Source organism: Ascidiella aspersa, chromosome 9, assembly GCF_963924565.1.
Source record: "Ascidiella aspersa chromosome 9, kaAscAspe10.2, whole genome shotgun sequence".
NCBI classification, from domain to species: Eukaryota; Metazoa; Chordata; class Ascidiacea; order Phlebobranchia; family Ascidiidae; genus Ascidiella; species Ascidiella aspersa.
In genome coordinates, this window is record NC_139455.1 from 25,928,960 (window position 1) to 25,954,855 (window position 25,896).

Consider the following 25,896-nt stretch of genomic DNA (forward strand, 5'->3'; position numbering starts at 1 on the left):
ATCAGATCACAAAATGCGAATCTTGGCGAATAGAAAAAAATGAACTTTTTCCCAGAAACTTTAAAAATAACAGACTAAAATAAATCAGTCCGAAAGGATTGAATTTAAAACTAAATATATTTAAGTCCTGGATGGATATTTAAAACCAAAAGTATTATAAGCATAAAGTGTAAAGTTAGATGTTAATTAAGTTTTAAACGAACAAAGTTGAAATAATCAACAAAATAATCAGCATTCTTCCAAAACCACATCTGACTAAATGAGTAAACATAAATGAGTTGAAACTGCAGTAAAAAACAAAGCTAATTAATTCCAGTAAAATAATAAACACCTAAACTTTGACAAGCCAATTTCATCAAAGGTTCTGGAGATTTCTTTCAATTCTTTTGAAACCAATGTATTGTGTTTCGAAAAGAAATAAAATATAAAACGAATAAAAAAATGTCCATCGAGTCCCATCCATAGCCTGAAGCCGATGAGCCTGTGGATTAAATTGCGCTAAACGTCACTCGATGTTCATTGTTTGCTCTGTGCTGCCTCCTTGCGCGCAGCGTCTTGCAACAAAGTCGTGTCGACTTCATCGGCTGGAAGTTGAACGTACCGAACCACAGAACCACGGATGAAACAGTTTTTTACTGACAGCTGAAAAACAATAAATTTTAGTAGAAGTGTTATTAGGAATTAAACATACAAGTGTCTTTGCTGTGATGCAAGTTAAAATGATTGCCTTGCTTTTTATTATTTGTGTACATCAGTTTTTATCAACCCATGGGTTTTCGTTTGATTTGGTCACTAACTGCAGTGCTTTTTTTTTTTTTTTTTAAGATTTAACAAGATTTTTCAAAAAATTGAAAAAAATAGCGTAATAGAAAGACATGGCTTATATTTTTCTAATGTCAACATATTGTTGCCATGGTCTTCATTGCGATTTGTCCACTTTAGGCCAGTGTTTCTTAACCTTTTTTAATTGGTGGTGTACCTAAAGACAATTAAAAAAAGCGAGGGCGAAAAATTTTATTACTCTTAAATTGCTTGCAATTTTTTGTTATATAGGCTTTATAGTTGCATATCTTTAAAGGAACTCTAGCCTTGCGACCAAGATAAGAACAACAGCAACTTCGGAATGAAAAACAGTTGGGAATATGGCAAAGATAGGACTAATACCTAATAGCCCGGATCCGGCCCGCAGGCCGTAGGTTGCCGACCCCTGTCTCACACCGACATTTGATATTAACGCGGACAGCAAACAGCGAGAAACATCAGCACCATCTAACTCGACGACCACTTGATTTATTGTTGCTGATTGTCGAACACACACTTGCTAATCAGCTAACCCGAACGAATAACGAAATGCGAAAGAGAAAACTATCTAGCGTTTACAGTCGACCAAACAAAAAAAACCCAAACCCCTAAGGTTGCCGAATGCAGTAGTTTTCATGGTTAGATTTTTTAAAAGTGAATCTGCCCAACATTTCTCCAAAAATTTGACAAAATTACCTAAGCAATAAAGTTCAGTAAAGAACATTAGGTTCGCTGTTGTACTTAGAATTAATATTTTTGTTACCACAAAAAGTTGAAATTGTAATTAATGTGTTCAACTTTTAAATGCAAATGACAAATGCAAAGCCATTGTTTAATTTGTGTTTTGTTCGCTTTAAACTTACAAAAAGTTAGGTTAGATAATTGGTTTGTCCAAGTTTCGTTGTTATACTTAGCCCAGTATTTGAGCCACCGCAAAAATTGAAAAACACTTTTATAAAACAATTACTATTTAGTGGCGGTAAGAATAAAAGCAAAATGAAATAAAATAGTTAAAAATTCATTTTTTTACACAGGTAAACCAAATTAATTTGTTTTAGATAACAAAAAAAGCACAAAGAAAATCATTTCTATAATACTAAAGACTACGAACCATGTGTGGGTATTTCTCTGGATCGGTAACGCTTATGTCTTGTAGCTTAATGTTGAGGTACTGATCGACCGAGTGGAGAGTTCCACAAACACTGAGGTCATTCTTTAGTTCAACAACGACGTCTTTACCGACCAACGATTTGAAGAAGGAATAGAATAACTGAAAGAAAGATAACAAAAGCAAATTAAAACAAATGGTTAAAACATTGATCATACACTTCTGCAGTGACTCTCAACCTTTTATGGCTAACAACACCTATCAAAAATAATTATTTAAAATGAAAAAAAAAAATAATAAAAAAAAATAATTAATTGAAATGTCACTATAAATGGAACTCGTACACAAATAGTTGTATCAAGAAGCTAACCAATTGAGCAAAAATCAGCTTCTCAAATACCTTTCGGCAACCTGGTTGAGAACCACTGCACTTATCTGTCATGGTGCTCATGGCATGAGCCTACAGTTTATACAACATACACTATCTTCAGTTCAAAAAATAGAAAACCCATTTCAGGTTTGTAAATACAAGCAATGTTAAAAAACCTGCAGTGCATGTTTTTTGGGGGGTGCACTTTAACCTTTAATGCACTGGGTCACAACTTTTTATGATAATTCACTTAGATCAGCAGACAACAGAATAGCGTAGCAAAGCTATTAATTAACGTCAGATAATTTTATAGATGTTAAAAGTTATATATATATTTCGCCGTCAAAGGCATCGTCAGTAGATCTAAATGTAAGTCTTTATAAAATGTTTGGCCTAAATTACTAGCATTGCTGGACAATTTGGCGCTGGTCTAGAATCCTACAACAACCTACATTATTTGGGTTAGGTTAGGTCAAGTATTATTATCCAATAAGTAATATAATAATACTTGACCCACCCTCACTCAAACACCAACCCACACCCTAAGCCAAATATTGTGCGTTGATTTAATAATTGAGGTAGGATTCTAGACCAGCGCCGACAATTCTGCTATTACCCATCAGGGTTTAAGGTCGACATTTTTTTTGCAAGGTCCCAAGGTGGTTTTCAATATCACACATTTAGATCAACACTTACTCAGAACAGTCATTCAATGAAACAAATTCACATTGCAATTAGTGTTTTATGAACGCCCAAGATTTGAATCCTATCACAACTCAAACTATATATGGAAGTTGGAAGTTGTTCAAGGGCATTAAAGCAGATATTGGCATGACAGCAATAACTTTAGGAGAGCCACACAACTTTAGACGGCATAATCTTTATGCTAATAGTTACGTCTTTTATAAAACAAAATATACATTTAATGGCCTTTATGCAGGGCAGCGGTGGTCTATGGTGTTCAGTGCCAAATTTTTGGCGCTGGTCTAGAATCCTACCACATTTTCTTTTGCAATGATGAAATGAGTCGTCAATTTTGAAATTGCAAGAAAGAAAAAAGTATAATAATAATGCTAACTCTCACCCGAACTCAAATATTGTTAGCAATATAAACCCCTGGACGAAAATGTGGTTCTAGTCCAGGGCTAAACTGAATTAGTTTGAAGACTGATGCTAGTTTATGCTAGATTGAAACCGGCATATTTTATTGAGTTGACTTGAAGGCTGCGTGTTCTAACAGTTTAGCCACAGCAAGGTATTAAACGGATCTGAGTTTATTGAGAACATCAGAACGGCAATCAACTTACAGGAATAGCTTAAGGTCCATGCACAGTAATAACGGTCCAGCATAATAACTTCTGTCCGTTACATTATATCAGTTGATTAGTTTCGTTAGCCTCGATTGGCTTAATGCCAACAGCTTTTGTACACATCGCCTGGCCATAAAGGCATTTAGCAGAGGCGTGTTAACGGGTAACGTCTCCGTGTTACTTGTTTATAGACACGATCAAATGTTTAATGGTGACTGTCTGCGGTTTGGCCACGTCAATAAGTTTGTTGTAAAACATTAAGTTTGAATAATACCAACAAATAACAATACCTACTCTACACTAGACCAGCGCCCAATTTTTTAGGTGTGCATGGGTCAACCATGTTTGTATCCTACCACAAATTAGCTTCTTTTTCTAATTTTAATGTATAATTCACTTATTTAGTTTTTCACTTAAAATCGCCTAAAAATCTCGCGTGAGCATCTGCCACAAAACGAAGATTTGCTTCAAACTATTTCAATAAAAAACACTCCGACATGGCTTTAATAGCAAAATCGGAACTATTTCAAATCCTATTATGAAACTACATGATGTCAGTAAGTTGTTTTTATAAAAACAAACACTTTTGCTTACCATAGTTGAATTATTCCAATTTTACTCCGTTCTTCAGAATTTCTTCAGCCTTCAACAAAACGTTTTGCTTCAATAATTTTCGTTTTCAGCGCCAAATAAAATGGATACTGGAAACATAAAGTTACTAAATACGCTATTTACAATTACAAAAGATTAGATTTTAAAACATATGGATTACAAAATTAAAAATAATTTTTAATAATCATACATTTCTGTTCTATATTATTTCGTTTTGATTGTTATTGAATATAATATTAATATTTTTTTGTAATCTTATTTTGATCTCATCCATGAATGAATTAGATTGTAAAAAATGATTCTCCAGCATAACATTATTAAAGCAAAATATTTGGACACTAACAAACTGTTAACCGTTTGGTAAGTGTAAAACCTATAGAATTTTCTAAAAATATCACATGAATCCTTTATTTTGCCTTACTTAACCAGTTTGTGTAAAACTCTGTACTGATACCTAACGGCCAAACTGCAAAATTTGTTTACCTACTAGAGGCGCAACCAACATAATTTTTATGGCAGAGGCTGTAATCCAGGGGGGATTCCACATTGATGTTTTGTTTTAAGGGGAAATTAAAAATTTTACCCAAAATAAAATTGGAAAAATTTGACCAAAATCTACGGGTGAAATTTATTGATGCATTTATAAACCAAATCCCACCTTTAAATCTAAACTGAACAATATTTTTAGCAAACAGGACAAAATTAAGACAAATTCCTTATTATAATTGCTCAATGTGTTATTTGCTTCTAATTCTTTACTGTGACGTCATATACTGCAAGTAGATATACCATCTCTTCGTAATTAAGAAAAATACTGCTGTTGTTTTTATTAGAGGGTAATTGATATGAAAAAGGTTAACCACTGATTTAATCAGATTACTAAAAACAGCAATATTTTGCTACAAACCACATTATTCCCGTTGTTACTCAGTGAGGAGCGAAATTAACCCGGTTATTTCTACAGCACCAAATAAATCCCATTGAGTTAATAAACGCAGTATTTACTGCAAAAATGAACTTAATTATAGGGAAAAACTGGTTCATTTTTTTTATAAACTTAATGACAAGCAAAACGTAAATATTCATCTAAGTTGCAAAAGACCACAATATTTTTTTTCTGAAAAGTATTCCATATTAAGCGCAATAACTTGCAATAAAAAACTTGCACAAATACAACGAATAAATAAACGGCGACAATTAACAATAAAAACGCATTAAAAACGACGATGTCCGAAGAAAAATGTTTGATGAGTAGAGAGCAGGTCCAACTCCAATGAAGCGAGGTGACACGTCACAATTGTAGTGGCGCAAGAAAGCATCTCATCATTGCTGACATAGCGATAGCTAGCCTGAAATGACGTCACGATAACGAGATGAAGTGACGTCATTAACTCCGCCGGTGCCTCCGGATTGGTTAGTACTTCAATGGGTGACCGCCTACGAACACCAATTGTCGTAGCAAGGAAGTATCTCCTCATTGGTGACGCCACGATGACGATTGAGTGACGTCATCAACTCCGCCGGTGTGTACATAAAAAATAGAAAGTGGTTAGTGGAGGCAGAAAATATTGCAGGCCTTGGGTTTTTTTGAGCCTAACCCTGAACCCTAACCCTATTCCTATTCCTTAAGCCCTAATTCCGAAGGCAACTTACCATAACTTACCTGTGTTCCGTGTTCCATGTTCCATGCATAACTTACCGGTTTTAACTTACCATAGAGCGCATGTTCATTCTTGAAGGGAAAAGGATTATTGTACCTGGAAGAAAAAAATTAGTAAACCTGTAAAAAATATTGTTAAAAGCTGAAAAGAAAATTGTTAGACCTGTAAAAAAGCATTAAACCTGGAAAAAAATTGTTAACTCCGAAATGTTTGCTGTCTTAACCTGCCCCCCATCGGCAACTATAAAAAGTGCAAACTGCCTCAAATGTTTCATTTTAGGGTTTGTGATATTTTGGTTTGTTTATTTGTTGTTATGTCGCAGACTTACTAAGTGCATAAACATAAAAAACACACAACACACAGTTCTTTCGTCGGGGAAGAATTCCATCGTCTCATCGCATCGTGGTTATATTGGATTTGCCCTTCACGAAAATAACTTCTGGGTAGAAATGAAACCTCGCAGTGTTAAGGTTCATTTGCTAGCCAAGGGTTATTTTCGTTCAGTGCGAGTTCGATTGAGGTTATAGTTCGAATAGCTTTTTATTTTCCATTTTTATTTATAAATATACATGCATATTACATAAACACGTGATTGCCGATACTAATGGTTCAGAGCAGTGCAGAAGTGAATTAAATAAAGTGCAGTTTTACGTGAAAAAGCTCTGAACCAATCCTGACACTATCCTGCTTTCAGATTGAAAATAAAAAGTGCAAAACATCTACAATAGAAGGCGTGGCTGTCACGCGAATATGCCAGTTGCGAAAATCAAAGAATATTGTTTATTTGTTGGTAGATTTGATTTTAAGTTCGCAACAAAACAACGTCAATGTCAGCTGTGGAGTCGATCAAACTATTTTTAAAGTTCTGCCTGCAATTATAACTAAAGAAATGGAGCTCATGACCGGACGAAAAGCTTTTGACAGCAAGACTTCTCGTTTAAATGGATTTTAGATTATTATCGATTCATATTATGAAAAACGCGCTTTTATCATCATTTTTTTAAAGATTTAAATCGTTCACATTTAACTGGTTTTCAAGCGGTTGCCTTGCCCAGCAGTTTTATTGCTGCCTATTCACGGGGACAGAAGGGAAAATTAAAGAGTGTGAAATAAAACTGCAAGGCAAGGCCTGATTATGATACAGAACATTTATAATTACATCGGGCTACTCCCGTCAACTATCTTGAAAACCAGTTCCTACGGGGACCAGTCATAGCTCCAGGAAAAAGAAAAGAAGACTTCATAAACCATAACTTTATTTGTTGTTTTAAACGTGGTTTAGAGAACGGTGCCAGTTCGCAGCCCTATAAAAGATTTTCACACAGCACCGTTCTTTCCTTAAAATCCCTATTTTTACCCAAAAATTCACACAGGGCATTTAACTGCATTTAAAATCTAAAGCCAGGGGGTGGGGGATCCTATGCCCTACGCGAGGTTTGGAGCCAATACCGGTTTGTATTGACTTGCGTTACACGGACACAAGACAAGCCCATGAACACAACCGTCGGAATCCAACCCTAATCCTTACTTAGTTGTAACCGCCATACTTACTATATCCTACGGAAATAAATGGCGGTATATCCCACTATTTATATGCGAAGCTAAAAGCAACTTATTTATTCAAAATGGTGCCACGACCTTTTCTATGGGACACCTACAACGCACCCTAACCTTCTCGTGGCACCAGAACTACGTTGCACCGCCAAGATCAAGCAAGGTTCCCTGCCCGAATCTTGCTTTGACCCAAGCGGTTTCCCTGCGTCAAAAGTTGTTAAAACTAAAACCTATAAACTCCACAGTCGAGATTGACGCGCGTGACAGCCACTAGTTGTTACAGCACCTCATACTAGTTGTACGCCCCAGTGGCGTATAAACGAGATCATCCAAACAAAACGTACAAAGTTGCTTCCTCCATTCCAACATCGAACATTCTTCTTCCAGTTCCGTCGCCGAATAACACGTGGAACTGTCAAACTCGTGTTTTAAGCAACTCGCCGCGCATTCCAAGAACTGTCCAGAAAGCAATCAACGCTGGAATTTTGCGCCGCGCTTAAACTTAAGGCTGGTAACCTAACTTAACCGCACGTGTTTAGTAAAAAAAAATTAAACGGGATTTATTTATTATTTTATTTCAGATTTCACCTTATGTCTTTATTTATTGTTAGTGTTTCTTACAAATTTGTAAATTATTTTGTTTCTTATTCGCAATGTTTACAAAATATAAGTCACACAGTTTGTGTGTTCAATATAGATATGGGTGGTTAGAAATTTAGTCTTGAACGTTTGTAATTTACAACTATTTTTTTTGGAAACGTGGAATCTGCGAATAACTTGAACCATCGCGAAGTGAACTTCGTTGACAAATGTGGCTCAAAAAGTTAATTGACTTTTTTAAGGGGCTAATTTAGACAGGTAAATTGCCATATGGAAAACTGTATCAGTTTATTGTTGGATATCTTTTTAACAAATAAATGCATATTATTGTGTTATTAATAGGTTGGTTCTGCATATGATGATCACAGAGGATTTTGCGTTACTTTTTAAAAATCAGTCGATTCCATAAATGTTTTAGCAAACAATGATACTTTAAAAATTAAAAAGGGTTTGGAACACTATATACGGATCTGTTAATTTAATGGTGAAAATAACGGCCCCAATAGACGTAAAAAGCGACATTTCACCATTAACGAGTGTAACTGATGTGGCCTTCATATCACTGATGACGGCATGAGCATTTGCCGGAACGTTTGAACAATAAAGCATGTCGCTTTTTACGTCTATTTGGGCCGCCATTTTCACCATTAACAAGGTTTGGTTCTAATTGTTTTTTACCTTGCAAACTAGAATGCATATACCGCCATAAATAAGCTGCACACATAGAGCACAAGTTTGTCGATAAGTGTCGTTTATTGTAGCCTTCACAGATTTTGGCAAAATAGAAAAACATACAATAAAGCATCGGTTTGGTACCCCGCTTCAGTTTCCCAAGGACGTCCCACAATAATTTCGTTTTGCATCTTAGTATATTGCAGTAATAAAATGCTTACAAACTAATTGTTTCAAAAAACTATAGAACATATTTTTGATTTCCTGTTACAAACAAATCATTTCGTTAGTGTAAAATTCTTGGCAAGTTCAGCAAACTTTTCCAAAGGCGCAACAAGAAAACAAGTTTGACTTGGGAACATTTGTTGTAAAACCTCCACTCAAACTTCATTTTGACAAGCGCCGCTGTTTGTGATCACGTGACCTAAATCGACCGATTTAATCCCGAGCTCCAGGGCAGGGGAGTTCTCTTGCAACCGATAATCGTCGTTATCGATATCGACGAACATCGGATCGGCGATAATCGACGATATATCGTTCCCAGTGTCCGATCTCCACTGCTGGAAGGAAATCCCCTTGGGGAAGAACCGGTCTATGTTGGCTTGGGGGGTGTTGACGAAATAATAATCGTTGTGGTCGACATCTGGCACGTCATTCCGCCAGGTGTCGCCCCTCCCGTACATCATGGGGTTACTCTGGTTCACGTAGATCACGTTGTATCGAAATGTTAGCTCCTGGCGAAGGAAAAGAAACGTTACTGTAAAAATTAGGAAAAAGAAGTAGCTTATAGTTTGGAATGTTAGCTCTTGCACAAAGCAAAGTCGAGGTAATAACTGGGCTTTGCAGGGGATGTGTAACGCAGCGCTCCAAAAATATTAAAGTCTGCTGTTCCTTTAAATTTTTTTAAAACGTTTCGCCACCTTTAGGACAGGTTTAACAATAAACAGCAAAACATTTTTAAGTTTTTATTTTCTGTACGCATTTGTTAACGAAATGTGCAGCTAAATTAATTGGATGTTATATTCTTATTCGTTTTGAAATTTCTCCATCAAAACTTCATGTGAATGCAGCACATTGAAAACTGCAAGTGAATGCAACACATTGATTGAAATGCCCAACTTGCGCATCTTAAAATAGTTGTGCGGCCCCATTTAAGATTTTTAAACACTGCTCTGCAACAATCTTTAGCGGTAATAAGAATATGAATGAAAAAAATACTATAACAAGATTAATCCTTTTTGTGCTTAAAAATTTTTCTGCTTGCTAAAAATTTTCTAACAGACAAGCTAAAAAACGCCATTGGGTAAGGTGGCATTATTGATAAAAAAAACTCTATGAAAGACAATTAGAACATCTTAGTTGCCCAATTCTGGTTTGGGCATCGCATAATTTAATACGGGGGAGGTCAAACGTTTGAATACAACCCCCTCACCTGTCTGGGTATTCCCCCTGGCCCGACGGCGCCGTTACAGGCCCCAAAGACCCGGTGCCGGCTTCCATGGTTAATGACGTTGTTGAGGGCGAGGTTCTTCTGGCCACAATGGAAGTTGATGGCGGTGTCCGACAACTTGTACATCCAGTTGCGACGCACTAACGGGGAACAAGTCAGTTTTAAATCTTTCAACTCAAAGTCAAGTCTTTTGCAAAAAAATCAAGTCAAGTCCCAGTTAAGTCATTATGAGATCAGTCAATTTCAAATCATGTCATTGACATAAAAGTCAAACGTTAAGCTATCAAAATTGATAAACTCGTTTGATTATGAGCAATAATTCCAGTAAAAAGTATAATAAACGCATATTTTTGCGTTTCGCGCGGACGCATTACCACCGTGGTCCTTGGTCTTTCGACACATTTCAAGTTGCCAAAAATCCTAGGTCCAGTCCTCATTAACAAATGTTAGAATAAAATGCTTGAAAACACTCGATTTGACGTCATAATTACCTGTCAGTGACGACACAGCTGTATCTCCGTAGATTCCCATCGCTCCGTATAAATAAGACTTGGAGTCGTGGATCACGTTGTGTTCGATGAGGGCGTGGATGTGACAGATCGACATGTTCTGGGGGGTAAACAGTGATTTTAGGGGGGGGGGCAAAAGTTACGTTAAGAAGGGACGGTGCAATACAGTTGCCGTAAATTTGGTTTAAAATGTGTGATACTGAGTTCTGAAACAATTGTGAAATTCATTCATTTTTTTTTCACTTTTGTCAAAAACTCATTCGTCAGGCCTGACGATTAGAACTGTCACAAAATACCCCGTAAATATAATATTAGCCCGACGCGTTGTGGTGCCGGTTACTTTTGAGGTTTTATTCAAAATACTCCAACAATTTGAAAATAATATATTTGGGCGCTCACAAACAAAAAATATTTGGATGCAAAACCCTTCGAATATATTGTCGAATAACCGTTACAAATCTTTCAACGGTACGCTTTTTACAAATCTTTCAACGGTGTCTAATTTATAGTGTTTTAAACTGTACCTGTTTTCACAAATTTTAAACGGTACCTGTTTTTCCCCGCAGTCTCTCATGTTTGATGAAAGGTAAACTCCAGCAAAGTCGTTTAGTATTCCCCTCCCATAATTCCAAATATGGTTGTGTGTGACGTAAAACACGTGCTCGCCGGGTGTCACGTGATCAAGCGTAAACACTTTCTGCCAACCGACCTGGAAAATGATAGAAGTTTGAAGTAAGCTTAAATAGCAAAAAAAAAAAAAAAGATTTACAAACTTATAACGCAAAAACAATTCGAGGTGAGTTAATTGAAAGATATTGAAAGAAAAACTGTGTTCAATTTGGAGCTAAAATAAGGTTCTAATGAATGTAATACATTCTGGGCTTTTTGAAAATAACAGGTTTTTACCCAATTTTTATAATATTTAAATAAGTTATTAATTTAAATCTGGCTTTACAATCTTTACATAAAAAAAGAAAAATTTGGGTTACGTTTTGCGGTTTCTAAAACTCAACAAAGTTAGAAAAAATAATTGCTTATTTATAAATCCTTTCAACAAATTTTCCTAAATACGTTTCGAGTAAACTTTTACAAACTAAAATCAACAAGCTAACTCCTCGAAATTACAAGCAATAAAAACTCACTCTAATAGCCGCGTATGACGACAGACTGACGTCGTTATTCGTGACGTGTATATTCCTGATTCCCTTGACAAGGATACAGCAGGGTTGGTACATGTTCGAAACTCCGCAGCCCCTGAACGTGTTATGATCGATTGTGACGTCACGAGTTGCCATGACGTCATCGGGCTGGTGGTTGTACGCGACGCTGATGCCATGGTAACCGATGTCCTTGAACACGCAGTTCGTGACCTTCAAAACACAAATTAAACCTTTAGTTGGTTTGCAAAGTTTCATGACCTTGCCGGTCAATTAAGCACCTTGAACCTGAAAAGGTTTGACCTTCAAGTTAGGCCATGACCTTGCATTTTAAGAAGAACTCTAAATAAGCTGCTTCTAAACATGTTTAAAGTTATTTAAGCTTTCTGTTTCAACTTGAGTTTGCTCTTATTTGCAAACTTAAGAAAATCAAATCTTGCCCAAGTATAAAACACATATTTTTAGCTGAAAGATAAAAGTTAGCGAGCTTAAGATACGAGTCACGTGCGTAATTTATACTCGTTTTTTGCCGCCGACCGAGTTAAACACGAATCTCCTAAAGATACCAGCAAGTTCTCGTACCTCAGATCAACAGGAGTAAAATAAAAAAAAAACGAATTACTCGTTATAATATTAACACAAAAAATGCGTGAGTTGACTAGATGACTTCGCAGTCTTGCGCCGCACCCTGGGAACTACAGATGCTTCTTTTACTCCAATTTTTTGCGTGTGTATAATGTATATAATATACCGTTGTTCCGGATATGTTTAAATCTATCTATTTTACTCGTTTCTCTTACAAACCTCGAGTCCGACCGAGTTATAGACGAAGAGTCCAGTGTAACCGATGTGTGTGAATTGACACCGGTTGAAGCGCACCCCTACACTCCTGTCCACCAGCACTGCACCAGGTTTGGTGTTGTAGCCAGCGAAGTTCGAGTCGTGGCTGAAGGTCAACTCAAGGTCGGAAAACGTGACGTTGGCAGCTTCGCGCACTGAACAATGGGACCATTGTTTGGTAAACAAAAATTGTTTTCTAATTTACGCCAAAACTTGTTATTTGGTTGTTTTTTGCCAAATGTTTCTACAAAGAATTTGTAAAAAGCGCTACTTACAATTCTACATTAACATGAAAAGAACATAAATGTAGCGAATATAACATCTTAGAAAGTTTATTTTCCTTTTTAAACTAATGAAAAAATGTTAGCTGTTTAACAAAGAATTTAAACATTTGTTTTAAATGCCCAATTCGGAAACATATGATTTTTTTTTTGATTCCAGAACTTTGTTATAGAGTAATTTACATTTCGTTAATGTTAAAAGTGTACATTAAAAGCGTTTTGTTCATATATTTTTAATTCACTCACGTCGAAACAAAACCGAGGTTTTTGCGACAAACACGTCATCGTGCTCCAGGGCGCCGTCTGGCGGAATGACGTAAAGTCGTTTTTCTTCAGGATCGCAATAAAACTCGCCGACAGCATCAAGCACTGTGGGTGAAACATGAGGTTTGGGTTAATGCGAAATATTTCATTCGGGAAAACCATTAAATACAGCCTTGCGAGAAAACATTAAACAAATGACGCTTTTTTTGACATAGAGGGGCAATATATTATCTATCAAAAGACTGTGCTTAAAGCACGAAAAAAACATTAAAAAATATAAAGTAATTAAAATAAAACAGAAAAAATAAAGGCTAGAATTACCAAATATCTTCAAAATTAACTGGTTTACAATCAGATCTTAATATTTTAAAACTAAAATAAAATAAAGATACCTATGTTCTGCCTTGGCCGCAATTGGCAATTTCGTTTAGGCTTAAAATGTGTTGCTAACCTTGTTTAATAAAGCAGCGGTCTATACATAATATAATCCTAGATTAACAAGATTTGCTGTTTAATCTATACATTGCTCACGTATTTGTTTGAGACAATATCGGCCAATGATTTTTCTATTATAACGGTATATCAATTTGATACAAGAAGAACTTCAACTTTAATCCCAGAACTTACCTTCTTTCACATTCTCCAGCACCACCCTAAACCCCGAAGGCTTCGGATGTTGACCAATAGGAATCCGCAGAGGTTGGCGGAAGAACACCTTTCCATCGTCTACCTCCGCGATCGACCCCCTCTGCGCCGTCCAAGCGTTGAGCACCAAAACTTCACCCCCAAGTAGCGAGCCCCAGGTGGGGTCAATGTCACCCTCGTGGAACTCAAAACCCTCCTTGTTCTTTTCTGGGCAATTTCGCTGCAAGAAATACACGAGTGGTTGTGAATTTGAAATCTTTTAAATCCACTGTGACGGAAATACCAGGTGAATATGGTTTAAATATTTATGTTAGGGTTTAAAAAATGCATCAGTTGAAGGGCGAAGTATGTAACAGTTGACTTGAAATTACAAAGCAATTTCGCTGTAAAAAAGATGAGTAAATATGATGAAAAGTTTAAATTAGAGTTTAAAATGTATCAGTTAAAGGGAGAGATAAATGTAAATAAGTTGACTTGAAAAGTAGAAATTGCAGGGGTAGAAGTTTGGATGTTGTAGAACATCAGATGCATAAGGCGCAGGGTTGAAATTATATATATTTTTGGTAAAAAATATATAATAACCGTTCCAAATCTGACAAACGTTTTTTTTTCGAGCTCAAAATTAAACAACTTTTTGTCGTCCTTAATCATGCTTCGAATATTAGATAATTTATGCAGGTATTATTACAAGGCAGCTTAACAAATTTTTATGAAGGAAAAACTGGTTGGGCAACATTGTTTTTGGTAAACCCCTAACCCACCTGCTTGAAGCCCCCGCTTCCCCTCATGTTACAGTCGGGGGTTTCCTGGAGCAACCCCTTGATGTACAAGTAAGGCCCAGAACCAGTCAAGTCGTTTCCCGTCCATTCGAAGATGTTCGGTTTTCTACAAAAAGTAGCAAAGTAAAATAATAAGAGCTTTGTAACTTGCTTTTTCTTTATAATACAAGTATAATGCATACGTGCTTATATAATTAGGCTACCCTATTTTAAAACAAATTTGTAATACATATAACTTTACAGTTATCATATTATTTGTCTACTAGTGACATTGTTGGATTTCATTAAATTTTATAAACACACCAAAATTTATTGCGTAACTGTTTTTATGTTCATTTTATCTATTTGTTGAGAATTGTTAAGTTATTGCGCTTTCTAACTTGCTAAAAATCCTTTTTTTATGTTATAGTCAGAAATTTTTATGGAAAACAAATTTTCTAAAAATCTACGTTTACAAATGCAATGGTATAAAATTTTCAGCTTTTTGATCGACGGTTTGTTAGTGATTGCCGTGTTTGCAATCCTACCTTTATCAAATTTGCTACCGCACCTTGCTCTTAGCAACCTCTTGTCCCCGATAAACACGTGACTCGAACAAGAGCCGCTGATTGGTGCAGAGTAGATCACGAGATCACCAACGCTCTTATAAACTTCGAATGAAGACCCGGGAACTTTGTACCCCCCCATTATTCTGGGGGTGCGCGTGTTTGGGGGATAACCGACGATTTCAAGGTTCGGGATCTAAAAATATGCAAGTTGGAAAATTTCTTTCAACGTTTATTTAATTTACAACAATATATTAAGATTTAAAGCGTAAAATTTTTGAAAAAAAATCCTACAAATTGATTGAAATAAAATTTTCTGTTGGCCCAAAAATACGTTTAAATCACCAAATTTTGGTAATAAGGTTTTGACTAACATGTTAAAATAAATCAATTCAGAAGTATTATCTGGGTGTTTTAAAGTGTCTAACCTTGATTACTAATATATATGTACTTAAATTTAACTGTTATTTGCAACCACATATTTTAAAACTCATGTTTGATATTTTATTTATATTCTCCATTTACATATTTTGCAAAAAGGGTGAATATCTTAAGAAATCCTTAACAACACAAAGAGCCATTATTACCCGCGAGTCAATTGTGATTGTTCCGTCTATGACGTAATCGCCTTCCAGAAGAAACAGCGTCACGGTCCGCTGATTATCCGCACGGTGGCGTCGTATGTACGAAACAGCGCCCTCTATCGACCGGAAGGGGCCATTGTTGTTTTTGCGATACGTCACAAAGCGACCGTCCCACGCGTCATTTCCGGTTGTGACGTCAACGTAGAAAATCTCGTTGCCATGGAGATCCGGGGCGGGGATGTCATACTTGGTGGCGTCAGAGAGCTGGAAAAAAAAAACCTTTCTTATTTTTGTAATTATAAAATTTGTTAGTAAATTGTTACAGTCAAAAAGCAAGAATGTTCACCAATATAAATTTAATGTTTCAAAAAATAAAAACATTAATTTGCGATATAATTTGAATCATACTAAGTTACTTTTTGTTGGCTAACTTTTTAAATTTTATGTTAACTTACTGTTCGTTGCATTCGTCGCATAAACGGTGTACATTTAATTATTACAATAAGGTAAATTTACATACTAGGCTAATTTTTGATGGATAATTAGGATTTTGGCCGATGAGATTTAATATGTATATGTCCTTTATTGTAATAATTAAGTCTACGCCGTTTATGCGCCTAAAAGTTTTACTTTAAACAGATTTTTACGACTTGATATTTACGTTTACAACAACTTACCGAAGCTAGAAGCAGAACAAGTAAAAAGATAAACAACAGCAAATTGCTAAGAAGCGTCATTGCAGCTAAATCGCTTAATGCCTAAAAACTGGGAATTGTAGATGGAACATGTTAAACCAAGCCTCCTTACGATCCTTATAAAATATTGTTAATTGCTTATAAAAAATGATCCCGAGAAGTAACTAACACGAGTCTTTTATAGTTTTACTGAGTATGTAAAAAACGTTGTAAGACTAAGGCCCTATTTTAGTTTGTTGCATTATGTTATGTTGTAAGCAAACAGCCAATAAAGAAAGCATTTTAATAAACCAGTGTTTTTAACCTTTTTTTGCTGGCGACCCAATTACCTAGCGTAAGTATAACAACAAAGCTTTGGCGAACCTTTTTTACTGAACTTTTTGTTAGTGAAAGAAGCATAAGAATTAGCATAATTGAATTAAAATTTAGTTAATATGAGCTGTGTTCGTATTGCTTCTGCAAATTTTTCGAATTTTGGGAAAATCTTCTCAATAAATCTAACCATGGTTCTACTGCTTGACGACCCAACCACACCAAACGACGACACAACTTTTGGTCGCGACCCATGGGCTGAAAACCACTGTGATACACCTGGTCAGAAAATAATATAATATAACACTACTCGGCGAATTACTAAGTTATACAAGTCATTAAACTGATTATAACAATATTATTTAACCCTTGCTTACTACCTCAACACTCAGCAAACCTATAATAAATATATGTTAACCAAGAGCTCCTATTATAGCACAACTCACCTGTTTCGCAGTTTGATTGTGGATTAGGCATGCCTGGCCTTATTTGAATGATAACAGCTGAACAAACGGTGAAGTGTGACGTCATAAACACGTCAACAATGCAAAGGTATTGAATGCATCTTTGCTAGACTAGGAGGATCTGACATTTCCGTTCTGAAATGTATTGTAATAGAAAAAGCTGGAATAAGGATTGCCATTTCCTTGTATTTTTAGTAAATAAATTCTTGTCAGGCATTTTGTCTTGCAAATGTGAAAAATGCTGGCTTTAAATATATCTTGCTAATAAAATATAGAGTTTATAAAACCCAGTTAAAATTTGAATTAAAAAACAGATTTACTAAATGCAGAAGACCAAGTTCGTTCAATTGTCCCATAACGTTTAATGATGCCATGCTGTTTTTTCGATATAAAGTTGTAGTTTCGATAATACAGAAGGGAAACCGACATGACACAAGCATGTCAGCTATATGTGTCCGATAATATCGGATCGGATCATTCCCCGATACCAAGTGATAGTATCGGAACCTAGTATGGCATTGGTGCCGATGCAAAATTTATTTATTTAAAAATAGTGGGCTAACAAGTGGAGGTAAAAAAACTTCCCAGCACTAAGCTTACTTAGGCCTAGAAACATTAGAAATTGGAAAATACTTTGACCAAATGTTGAGTCCAAGGCAGGATAAGGTATGACGTAATGTTTAATGCAGATACTCGCAACGATAAAAAATATTTTATTCATTTTTTAGTCATTTATTGACCTATGAGAACAAATATAATATCACTTGGCCCAACCCAAACGTTAACCAAAATTAATAGCTGCAGTAAGCATTACGTCATACCTCATTCTTCCCAAAATTTTGTCAAAATATTTTCCTTAAAAATTACATTTTTGGTTTCAGTTCTAATTATTTTGCTTATTTGATTATAATAATGACTGTCATTTCGTGTAGGACCTTGAAAATTATATAGTGTTCAAGAAAAAAGGTATCTCCATCAGAAAATTCTGAGCGACCGTTATAATTGCTCAAAACCTGCTTGTGTATATTTAGAAAATATCATTCCCTAGGTTAAACATGTTTCTGCTAAGTTTGTTTGTGGTTTAAATAACTAACGCTTTTTATTTATAATAAGAACCGGTGTAAAAATATAGGTTTAATTTGCATAAAAATTCGAACAAATACAGTGATGACAAAATACGAAGAAATAAAAACATATGAACTACAACAGAATTCTAAATTAACCATGCCAATAATATCGTATTAGGAATTTACGAGTGGATATATGTTAAACAGCGGACAACGTTATAACTTCTTTTAAAAAAATAAATTTAACAAAATGGGAAATAAACAAATTGAAGACTTTAAATTTTAAAACTATTAGAATTTGACGCGGTAAACCAATTTTACCCTTTTTGCAAAAGATCAGCTTTTTAAAGTTGAATTGAAACCAGTGTTTGAAGTATCCCAAAAAATTAGGCCAACGAAGTATTTTGAACTGTTAATTACAAATCTTAGCCCTTAGTTTTAGTTCTGTAAAAATTTAGGCAAAAATAACTGAGGTATCAACGCTTTCATATCAAAAATCACATTGGAAGGCTGTTTAACCCAAAATGTTAAACGAAGTTTGTTTTGGGCAAATATCCAAACGTGTAAAAATTTTGACAAAAATCACTAAAACTAGTTTTCAATCTAATATGTTTTTTTAGCAGCAAAAATACCATCGTTAAACTGCAATAAACGAGTGTCCACCAAAAAACTAAAAAACATTAAGTTGAACCGAGCCTTAATAGCGAGACATCGTTGTAAAGATTTCCCAACGAGTCCATTCCACCAAACACTATAAATACTGGTACACTGCCACTGATTTCCACGTCACTTTGGGGCTGTTGTGACGTCACACTGTCACCTGTTGCGTCACCGAGGGTGGAACCGCTTGTACTTGCGCTCCAGTCATCCAATGGGACGATGGTTGGGGCGGATGATAGGGAGGTTTTCTCACCAGAATCGTCGCCATTTTTTGTCTAAATAAAACATTTTATTTCGTAAGAAAAGTTTTTAATCAATTAAAATAAATTCCAAAATGTTTGCAGCTCTACAAAGACAAATACCTACATTGCAAATACGTTATCGGTTCTCACAAAGCGAGGAGGCCTTTACCTTGTTAAGGTTGGGGTTAGTTTTGATTTTCGTTGCGGCTTTGGCTGAAAATTTATCGAAATGGGGCAAAAGCCACAAGACCTGCCAAAACGTAATCTATATTCGCACGGAACGCGAAAAGTTGTTGCGTTAATGCAGTAAGGATTGGCAAAAAATAGTTGGGGGAAGGCGGATTTGATATTCTGGATTTCAAATCTGTTACTCTGGGGTAACTTGGGATTCTACTTTGAACATCACTATGCGCTATGACACCAACCTTGAGTTTAACGATTGGAAGATCGATAAGTAGCAGTGAGTGGTCGAGTCTTGGGGTCGGAGGTGAAACATCAAATTTCACTTTTGACCAAACCAAACCAACTGTTGAAATACAAACAACAGATTAACAAACTATAGATGGAATGCATCCTTGGGACAAAACATTTAACATTTAAAAGTGGAAACATTTTTTTTTCGCAATGAAAGGACATATAAAAAAGTTACCAATATATATATTGTTTTATAGCAGTTCTATAATCGCCTTTAACAATTTTTAGTTAAGCAAATCTGTAGCATGCAAGCCCTTGCCTTGTCTTACATTCTTTTGTCTTAGAAAATTTTCCAATGCAAGGCTAGTAGTAAAAAGTTATAAGTAATGTAAATAAATCAGCTTAAGCTAGTGATTCTGTAATCTTTAACGAATTGCAACAACTTACAAATACGCAAATACCCACCCCTCAGACCCTCACCCATACACCTTTGCTAATACTAGGGGTGTCAATGAAAGTTTTAATTTAACAAAATCATTGACAATCTTTAGACTGTAATTTTCAGGAGATATATTCCTTTTAAAAGCAGCTTTTCTTAAAAAAAAAGATGAAACAAAATTCAATCTCATGTATTAAATCACCTGTGTCAAGTTTAAACATTTCGTCAAGTGCGCCATCTTGTGTCAGACCACCAAAAATAAAGATGTCTGTTTCTCGGGAGACCGCTGTGTGGCCTGCTCTCGCTGATGGGAGTTCCCCTGTTGCGTTTAACTTGGTACAACTAGAATAAAAATATAAACAATAGCTAATGATATGATTTCAGCTAAACATAGTAAAAAAAGGTGTTATTATAGATTTTTTGTTTAATTGCCAATTTTTTTGATCTAGCCGTAAAAACACAAAGTTGGAATGGCTGTCTAATTTAGAGATATATTGGTTTACTGATAATATCGATAAACATTACACTTATATCAAAACATTTGGGCAAATTATTTCACCAATATCCAATATTTCACGATGAAAATATTACATACCTTTTCCTTAAAACCAAAAATATCCTATTTTATAAACTTACAATGTTTCCCATTCAATTTTTTTATTTTCAACTAGTTTAACATTGAGTTTGGTGTACTGTGTTCAGCACTAGGCAAAGTAAAAATGCATAATAAAAATACCACAAATAGAAAGACGTAGATAAACTATCATATCCCACGTATATGAAAAATTTGAATCAGGTATCGGTTGGAAAAATTTCTAAAAGTTATATCGGTCGATCTTTAGTATAATTTAATATACATTTTGAATGAAAGACGACAAACTTAGAACTGAATTTGTAGGGACTGTTTTCCATAGATTAAGATGTTTACTAAATTTAATAAAAAACAAAACTTTTAGTTACGAAAAATTGTTAATAAAAATATCAAACATGCTTTTCGGTTAAATTAATCATAAAAGGGTCACAATACACATAAATGTTTTTGCTAATTTTTTATAAAACCTAAAAAACTTTTTGAACTTTTCTTGTAAATTTGTATTTCGAAATTACACAAAAAACATTCCGTCAATATTTTTTATTGAAAATGCCATGCTGCTCTTTTAATGAAAAAAACTTCTGACAAAAAAGTGCAACAATACAAAACATTTTTTTGTTTTGTTTCATTTTAAAAGGAGTCTTACGATGATGCAATGAGGTTTATTTTGTAGAGGTCTTGGTGAAGAGTTGGTCCACACATTCCACCGTGGACATAAATGTTGTTGCCGACCATTGACATAACATGGCCGTGTCTGGGACTTGGCATGCTGCCTGCAAATATACATAAGTTATAAATATTTAAACATTGTATTAAGCAGGGCTGTGGAGGCGGAGTTTTCCAACAACGTATAGTGTTTGGATGAATTATATAAACCCACTAGGAGTGGTTTGCTTAATATCCACTTTGTTTTAGTTACATGAATGGGTGGAATACAGGCTTGTGGCCAGATTTGGGATTATATAAAATTGCATATTTGGACTGACTCAGTTTAAATTTTTTGACCAGAGTAAGACTATGGTTAGTTTTACCCGACTCAGCAGCATTGGCATAAAGTGTTTATTTGTAACTCGGATGATTCACTTCAACAATGCTAATGGCCAACAATAACAACCTTAACTGTCAACAAGATCAGTCTGTTTGTCAAATTAAAGATAAAATTGTGGACTCCAGCCAGAAGACTGAGATACGAACAACTTCAACGTCGGAATAAAACCTAAAACCATCAGAATACAACATGTTCCAGGGCGTTATTTTGGCCATTTAGGTCTTATTCTGAAAAGCCCTTCATATGTCATTGGTCTCAATACTATTGTTTTGATGATATTACTGCCTTAGCTATTGTCGCTTTTTAGGTCTTATTGTGTGTTTCCAAAATTGTCCGTTAATTGATTAAACATAGAAAACATACCTTTGATCATCGGTTGTTTCCACAAGTTTTTCTGCGCATCAAATACGTGAAGTCGCTGATCCATGACTGGGTTTGACCCCTGGTGACCTCCGCACCAAATATACAAACAGTTGCCACTAGAGACAGCAGAGTGGATGGTTCTCGGGGAAGGGTATTCACCAGATACATTCAGCAAAGTTGCTTCTCCAGTTTCTAAATGGTGTTAAAAAAAATTAAACAAATTTAGATGGCATTTACCTAATTAAAGATTTATTGTGTGCTGAAATACACTTAAAAACGGTTAAAAAATGTTTTTTTTTTAAATAATACTATGTAAAAAAATAGAAATGACTATATTTTTCCTTAAGACTCTTGGTTAGAAATTTTAGAGTTGTTTGTTTTTTGTGCTTATATTAAACAATCACCTGAATTCAATATAAAGATTTTTTTTTAGCTTTTATCATTAAATTTCAACCCAAACATTAAGCACGACAGAAAGTATTCTTGTACTAGTAGGACTACAACTTATTGTGGCTTCAGTTTATTTAAGTTGATATTAAATTTATCAATGGTCATACCTAGATGCATCTTTTGCACTGAGTTAAGGTTTTTGCTTTTATCAGCTCCTCCGAACATATAAACAGATTCACCATCAAATTCTGGTATAAATGCACAATGTTCATATCTCTCTTGGAACGTTCGGTGAGACAATTTCGACCATGTATGTCTTTTCAGGTCAAATCTGCAAAATAAAAAGTGTAAGATGTGTTCACTGATGTATCTGCAGATCGGTTTAAATTTCTAAAAAACAGGACTGCGGAGTCAAAGCCGGACTCGAGTAAGACCACATAAAACTTAAATTTTAAAGAAGTGTTGTTCTGTCGAAAGTATGCAAAGATTTTTTTGATTTTTTACTGTCTCAGAGGTAAAAAAGTTAGAGAACCACTGCTAGTGCTAGATACTAAAAGTTTAAAGTTTTACTGTTGTCTTAAGGCTACATTTGACAAGAAACACAACACCATTGCTATTTGAAAACAACAAGTTTTGGATTATATTCTAGTTCAGTGCTTTTCAACCTTTTTGCTGGAGTGGAACCCTAAGGAAACATTCCAATGTCTCGGGGAACCCCAGTTCAATTATTTTGACTGTCTCGAGGAACCCCAGTGTAATAAAAACACCTCAGTTAGCTAAAGAATTAAGAAATTGCGGAACCCCTGTGTTACGCCCTGCCGCGCCCTAGTATATTAGAATCTACCGCCTAACCTATACTTGTCCGACAGGACGCAACCGCAATGAGTTCTTAAAAGATAATCGGGAGTTATTTGCCTCAATGCTTAAGTTTATTCTACAGACCACACAACTTAACCCAAGCAACTAAGTGTATTAGATGAGCCAAAATGTCAAACACCACACCAACGCTTAATACGTGAGCAAAAGTTACTTACAAGGCAGAACACTACACAAAACGTGCTGACCTCTATACGCAATGGCCCACTTCCCAAATACTGGACAAAAGAGACGCTCTGACGCCGATTAATATAGGCACCTTCTAAAAAGCAGTTACGCAAGAACTGGAAATGCGAGAAGGGCGTCGACGAGTTATAGGAAAGCACGCAATTTAATAAAGACAGTAAAAGTTATAGCGATGGCAAACAGATTAATTCTTCGGTCCGAGGACGGCTGGCGCCAGCGAAAAGATTAGATCAGAACAAGGCGACCATTATTTGCGAGATTGGCAGTCATTAAATTTAAGAGTCCAGTGGAAAATCGCCAGAGGTCAGATTAGAAAGAACGCATCACTAGAAACGCACCATTAAACGTCCCGTGTGCAGAGAATGTTAAACTGGCGTAAAAAGGGCCGTGTGCACATCTTAAAAACACATACCAACCAAAATAAGAATCAAGGTTACAGTTTAATACATTTCGAAATATGAACCCAAGTCCCTAGTCCCTATTTTTAAAGTAAGGCGCAAATTAATAATTAAAGTTAGAATTCGCAGTTGACAAAATGACAAGAAAAACACGCTACACCCTGGACTGTACAAGCGGAACCCGGGTTGAAAACCACTGTGCTAGTTTAACAAATATTGAAAAATGCTTTGTCCTAATACTAATAATTAATTATTTTTTGACACTTTAGAAGTAGATACCTTAAGCTGCACAATAAATTGAAAATTGACTTTTTGAAAATCCCAGAAATATTTAATTTGTGAATTAAAAAAACTTGGCAAACCTGAACGAGACTATATAAATAATTAATTTTATGTAATTCAAAAACAACTTCAAAATTTTTATACCTGTAAAAATCATTGTAGGCCAGTAAAGGATCAGCACCGCCAAATATGTACAAGTTATGGTCCCTCCCACAAAGCATGGCTTGTCCCACCCTCTCACATGGAGGATGGGGTGACGAAACGACGTACCACACGTCAGCTTTCGGTTCAGTACCTAACTCTATAATCGGGTGTAACTCCATCTAAAGTAAAAATACAAAATCTCAAATTTTTCGCAATTTTTTAACGACTTTATCAAGATTGCAATGAAGAACAGCATTACAAACAAAATTTATTTGAGAAAATTAGATTTAAACCTTGAAAGCGGTTTTAACAAAACATTGATGTTATTCAGTCTGTGCATAAATTACTTACAAGACTGAGATTGCAATCACAACAAAACTTATCTCCATAGAACCAAGTTAAATCAAGGCAGTGTATATAAAAGTAAAATTATAAACTCGTCAAACTTGATCCAAAAACAAAAAAACAAGCATGAAATAATAGTTTTTTTTGTAACTGTATCTTACTTCGTATTTCCTACTTTATTATGTAACTTTTCACAATATTCATGACATGGCAGATATAACATTGCCATAAAAATACATTTACAATTGGTCTAAAAGTAGAAATTTCATGAATATTGTACAGCAAAATTTAAACTGCCCGGTGCGAGAACAACATCTTGACATCGCAAAATACAGTAAAATCAGGATCAATTGAAAATAGTTTTTGCGATTTTGTTCACATTCCTGCAGGTTGTGGTAGTGAATCTTGAACTTGCTGAATAACGCTGATGTTGTCTCCTTTCAACATAACTCTCCCTAGCGTTTTGCGGTCGTTTTTCTTGAGATGAACTTCTTCTGCATCGTCCAACACAAGGTTCATGTACTCGTCAAAACCGACAATATGTCCTTCGATGCGCATGTTCACCTGCTCGTAAACCCATATCGATACACGCGAGCGGTTTTGCAGATAGCGAAAGATAAGGTTGATCGGCTGAACCATGACCTTTTGAACTTTCTGTGCTTTGTAAGCCATAGTGGATGTGTTTACTATATTTTTATCGAGAAACACAATGAAAAACCTGTATAAAAACAAATCATTTTAAACAAAGAAAGGTTGCCAGTGTATTTTATGGCACTGCGCACCAAGCTTTAAAAAATCTCTTTTTTTCTCACTTTTTGACAGATCGTGCCCAGCAAGAAATAAAATTTGCTATTTGCCCGGATCGCTTAGGTTAACATAAACCCATTAGTTAAAAATTGAAATGATTTAGGTTGAAGTTAGGGTTAGTATTCAGGCTTGGGTGTTGCTTGATTTAATTTTCCAAGTTTTATTCCGTAATCCATTTCAACGTGCTGGTCTAGAATCCTACCACAACGCACATTATTTGGGCTAGGGTGCGGTGTTAGCGTTTGGGTAAGTCAAGTATTAATATTAAAAAACAAATATACTAATACTTGACCCACCCTCGCCCAAACGTTAACTCAAATATTATGCGTTGATTTTATAATGTGGTAGAATTCTTGGCCAGCGCCCAATTAAATTACTTCATTAACTTGATAAAAAACCTCGTTCAAAGTTTCGGGCGCTGATCTAGAAT

General features: G+C 35.4%; 3 protein-coding genes across 3 annotated transcripts; all 3 read right to left on the reverse strand.

The window, feature by feature from the left end:
• Positions 1 to 4,313, reverse strand: LOC146134670 (U6 snRNA-associated Sm-like protein LSm2). The gene is made up of 3 exons (XM_083397136.1): positions 4,184 to 4,313; positions 1,913 to 2,071; positions 1 to 642 (listed from the first exon to the last, which is right to left on the reverse strand). Exons 1-3 carry the CDS (start codon positions 4,184 to 4,186, stop codon positions 517 to 519), a joined length of 288 nt encoding a protein of 95 aa, XP_083253262.1. The 5' UTR covers positions 4,187 to 4,313; the 3' UTR covers positions 1 to 516.
• Positions 4,314 to 9,068: 4,755 nt separating this feature from the next.
• LOC146134671 (uncharacterized) lies at positions 9,069 to 17,226 on the reverse strand. Its single transcript, XM_083397875.1, has 13 exons — positions 17,196 to 17,226; positions 16,420 to 16,424; positions 15,746 to 16,006; positions 15,164 to 15,354; positions 14,596 to 14,719; positions 13,817 to 14,054; positions 13,172 to 13,294; positions 12,609 to 12,799; positions 11,790 to 12,017; positions 11,198 to 11,356; positions 10,630 to 10,747; positions 10,121 to 10,278; positions 9,069 to 9,422 (listed from the first exon to the last, which is right to left on the reverse strand). The coding sequence occupies exons 1-13, from the start codon at positions 17,224 to 17,226 to the stop codon at positions 9,069 to 9,071; spliced, it is 2,181 nt and encodes a 726-aa protein (XP_083254001.1).
• Positions 17,227 to 18,351: 1,125 nt separating this feature from the next.
• On the reverse strand, positions 18,352 to 25,373 carry LOC146134672 (uncharacterized). The gene is made up of 8 exons (XM_083396635.1): positions 25,083 to 25,373; positions 24,315 to 24,493; positions 22,596 to 22,759; positions 22,039 to 22,230; positions 21,274 to 21,400; positions 20,238 to 20,377; positions 19,608 to 19,708; positions 18,352 to 19,215 (listed from the first exon to the last, which is right to left on the reverse strand). Exons 1-8 carry the CDS (start codon positions 25,329 to 25,331, stop codon positions 18,961 to 18,963), a joined length of 1,407 nt encoding a protein of 468 aa, XP_083252761.1. The 5' UTR covers positions 25,332 to 25,373; the 3' UTR covers positions 18,352 to 18,960.
• Positions 25,374 to 25,896: the final 523 nt, after the last annotated feature.

What these genes read in the sequence shown, in the direction of transcription:
- LOC146134671 (XM_083397875.1), bottom strand. Translation starts at nt 17,226, where the DNA reads ATGCCTAATCCACAATCAAACTGCGAAACAG. An exon ending in CAATCACAATTGACTCGCGG is followed by an intron (nt 15,355 to 15,745) that starts GTAATAATGGCT and finishes GCATATTTTTAG; the next exon opens with ATCCCGAACCTTGAAATCGT. An exon ending in GAAGCGGGGGCTTCAAGCAG is followed by an intron (nt 14,055 to 14,595) that starts GTGGGTTAGGGG and finishes TATTTCTTGCAG; the next exon opens with CGAAATTGCCCAGAAAAGAA.
- LOC146134670 (XM_083397136.1), bottom strand. An exon ending in CAGAGAAATACCCACACATG is followed by an intron (nt 643 to 1,912) that starts GTTCGTAGTCTT and finishes ATTGTTTTTCAG; the next exon opens with CTGTCAGTAAAAAACTGTTT.
- LOC146134672 (XM_083396635.1), bottom strand. Translation starts at nt 25,331, where the DNA reads ATGGCTTACAAAGCACAGAAAGTTCAAAAGGTCATGGTTCAGCCGATC. An exon ending in ATAAACCTCATTGCATCATC is followed by an intron (nt 20,378 to 21,273) that starts GTAAGACTCCTT and finishes TTTTTATTCTAG; the next exon opens with TTGTACCAAGTTAAACGCAA. An exon ending in TTCCAATCGTTAAACTCAAG is followed by an intron (nt 19,216 to 19,607) that starts GTTGGTGTCATA and finishes TGTTTTATTTAG; the next exon opens with ACAAAAAATGGCGACGATTC.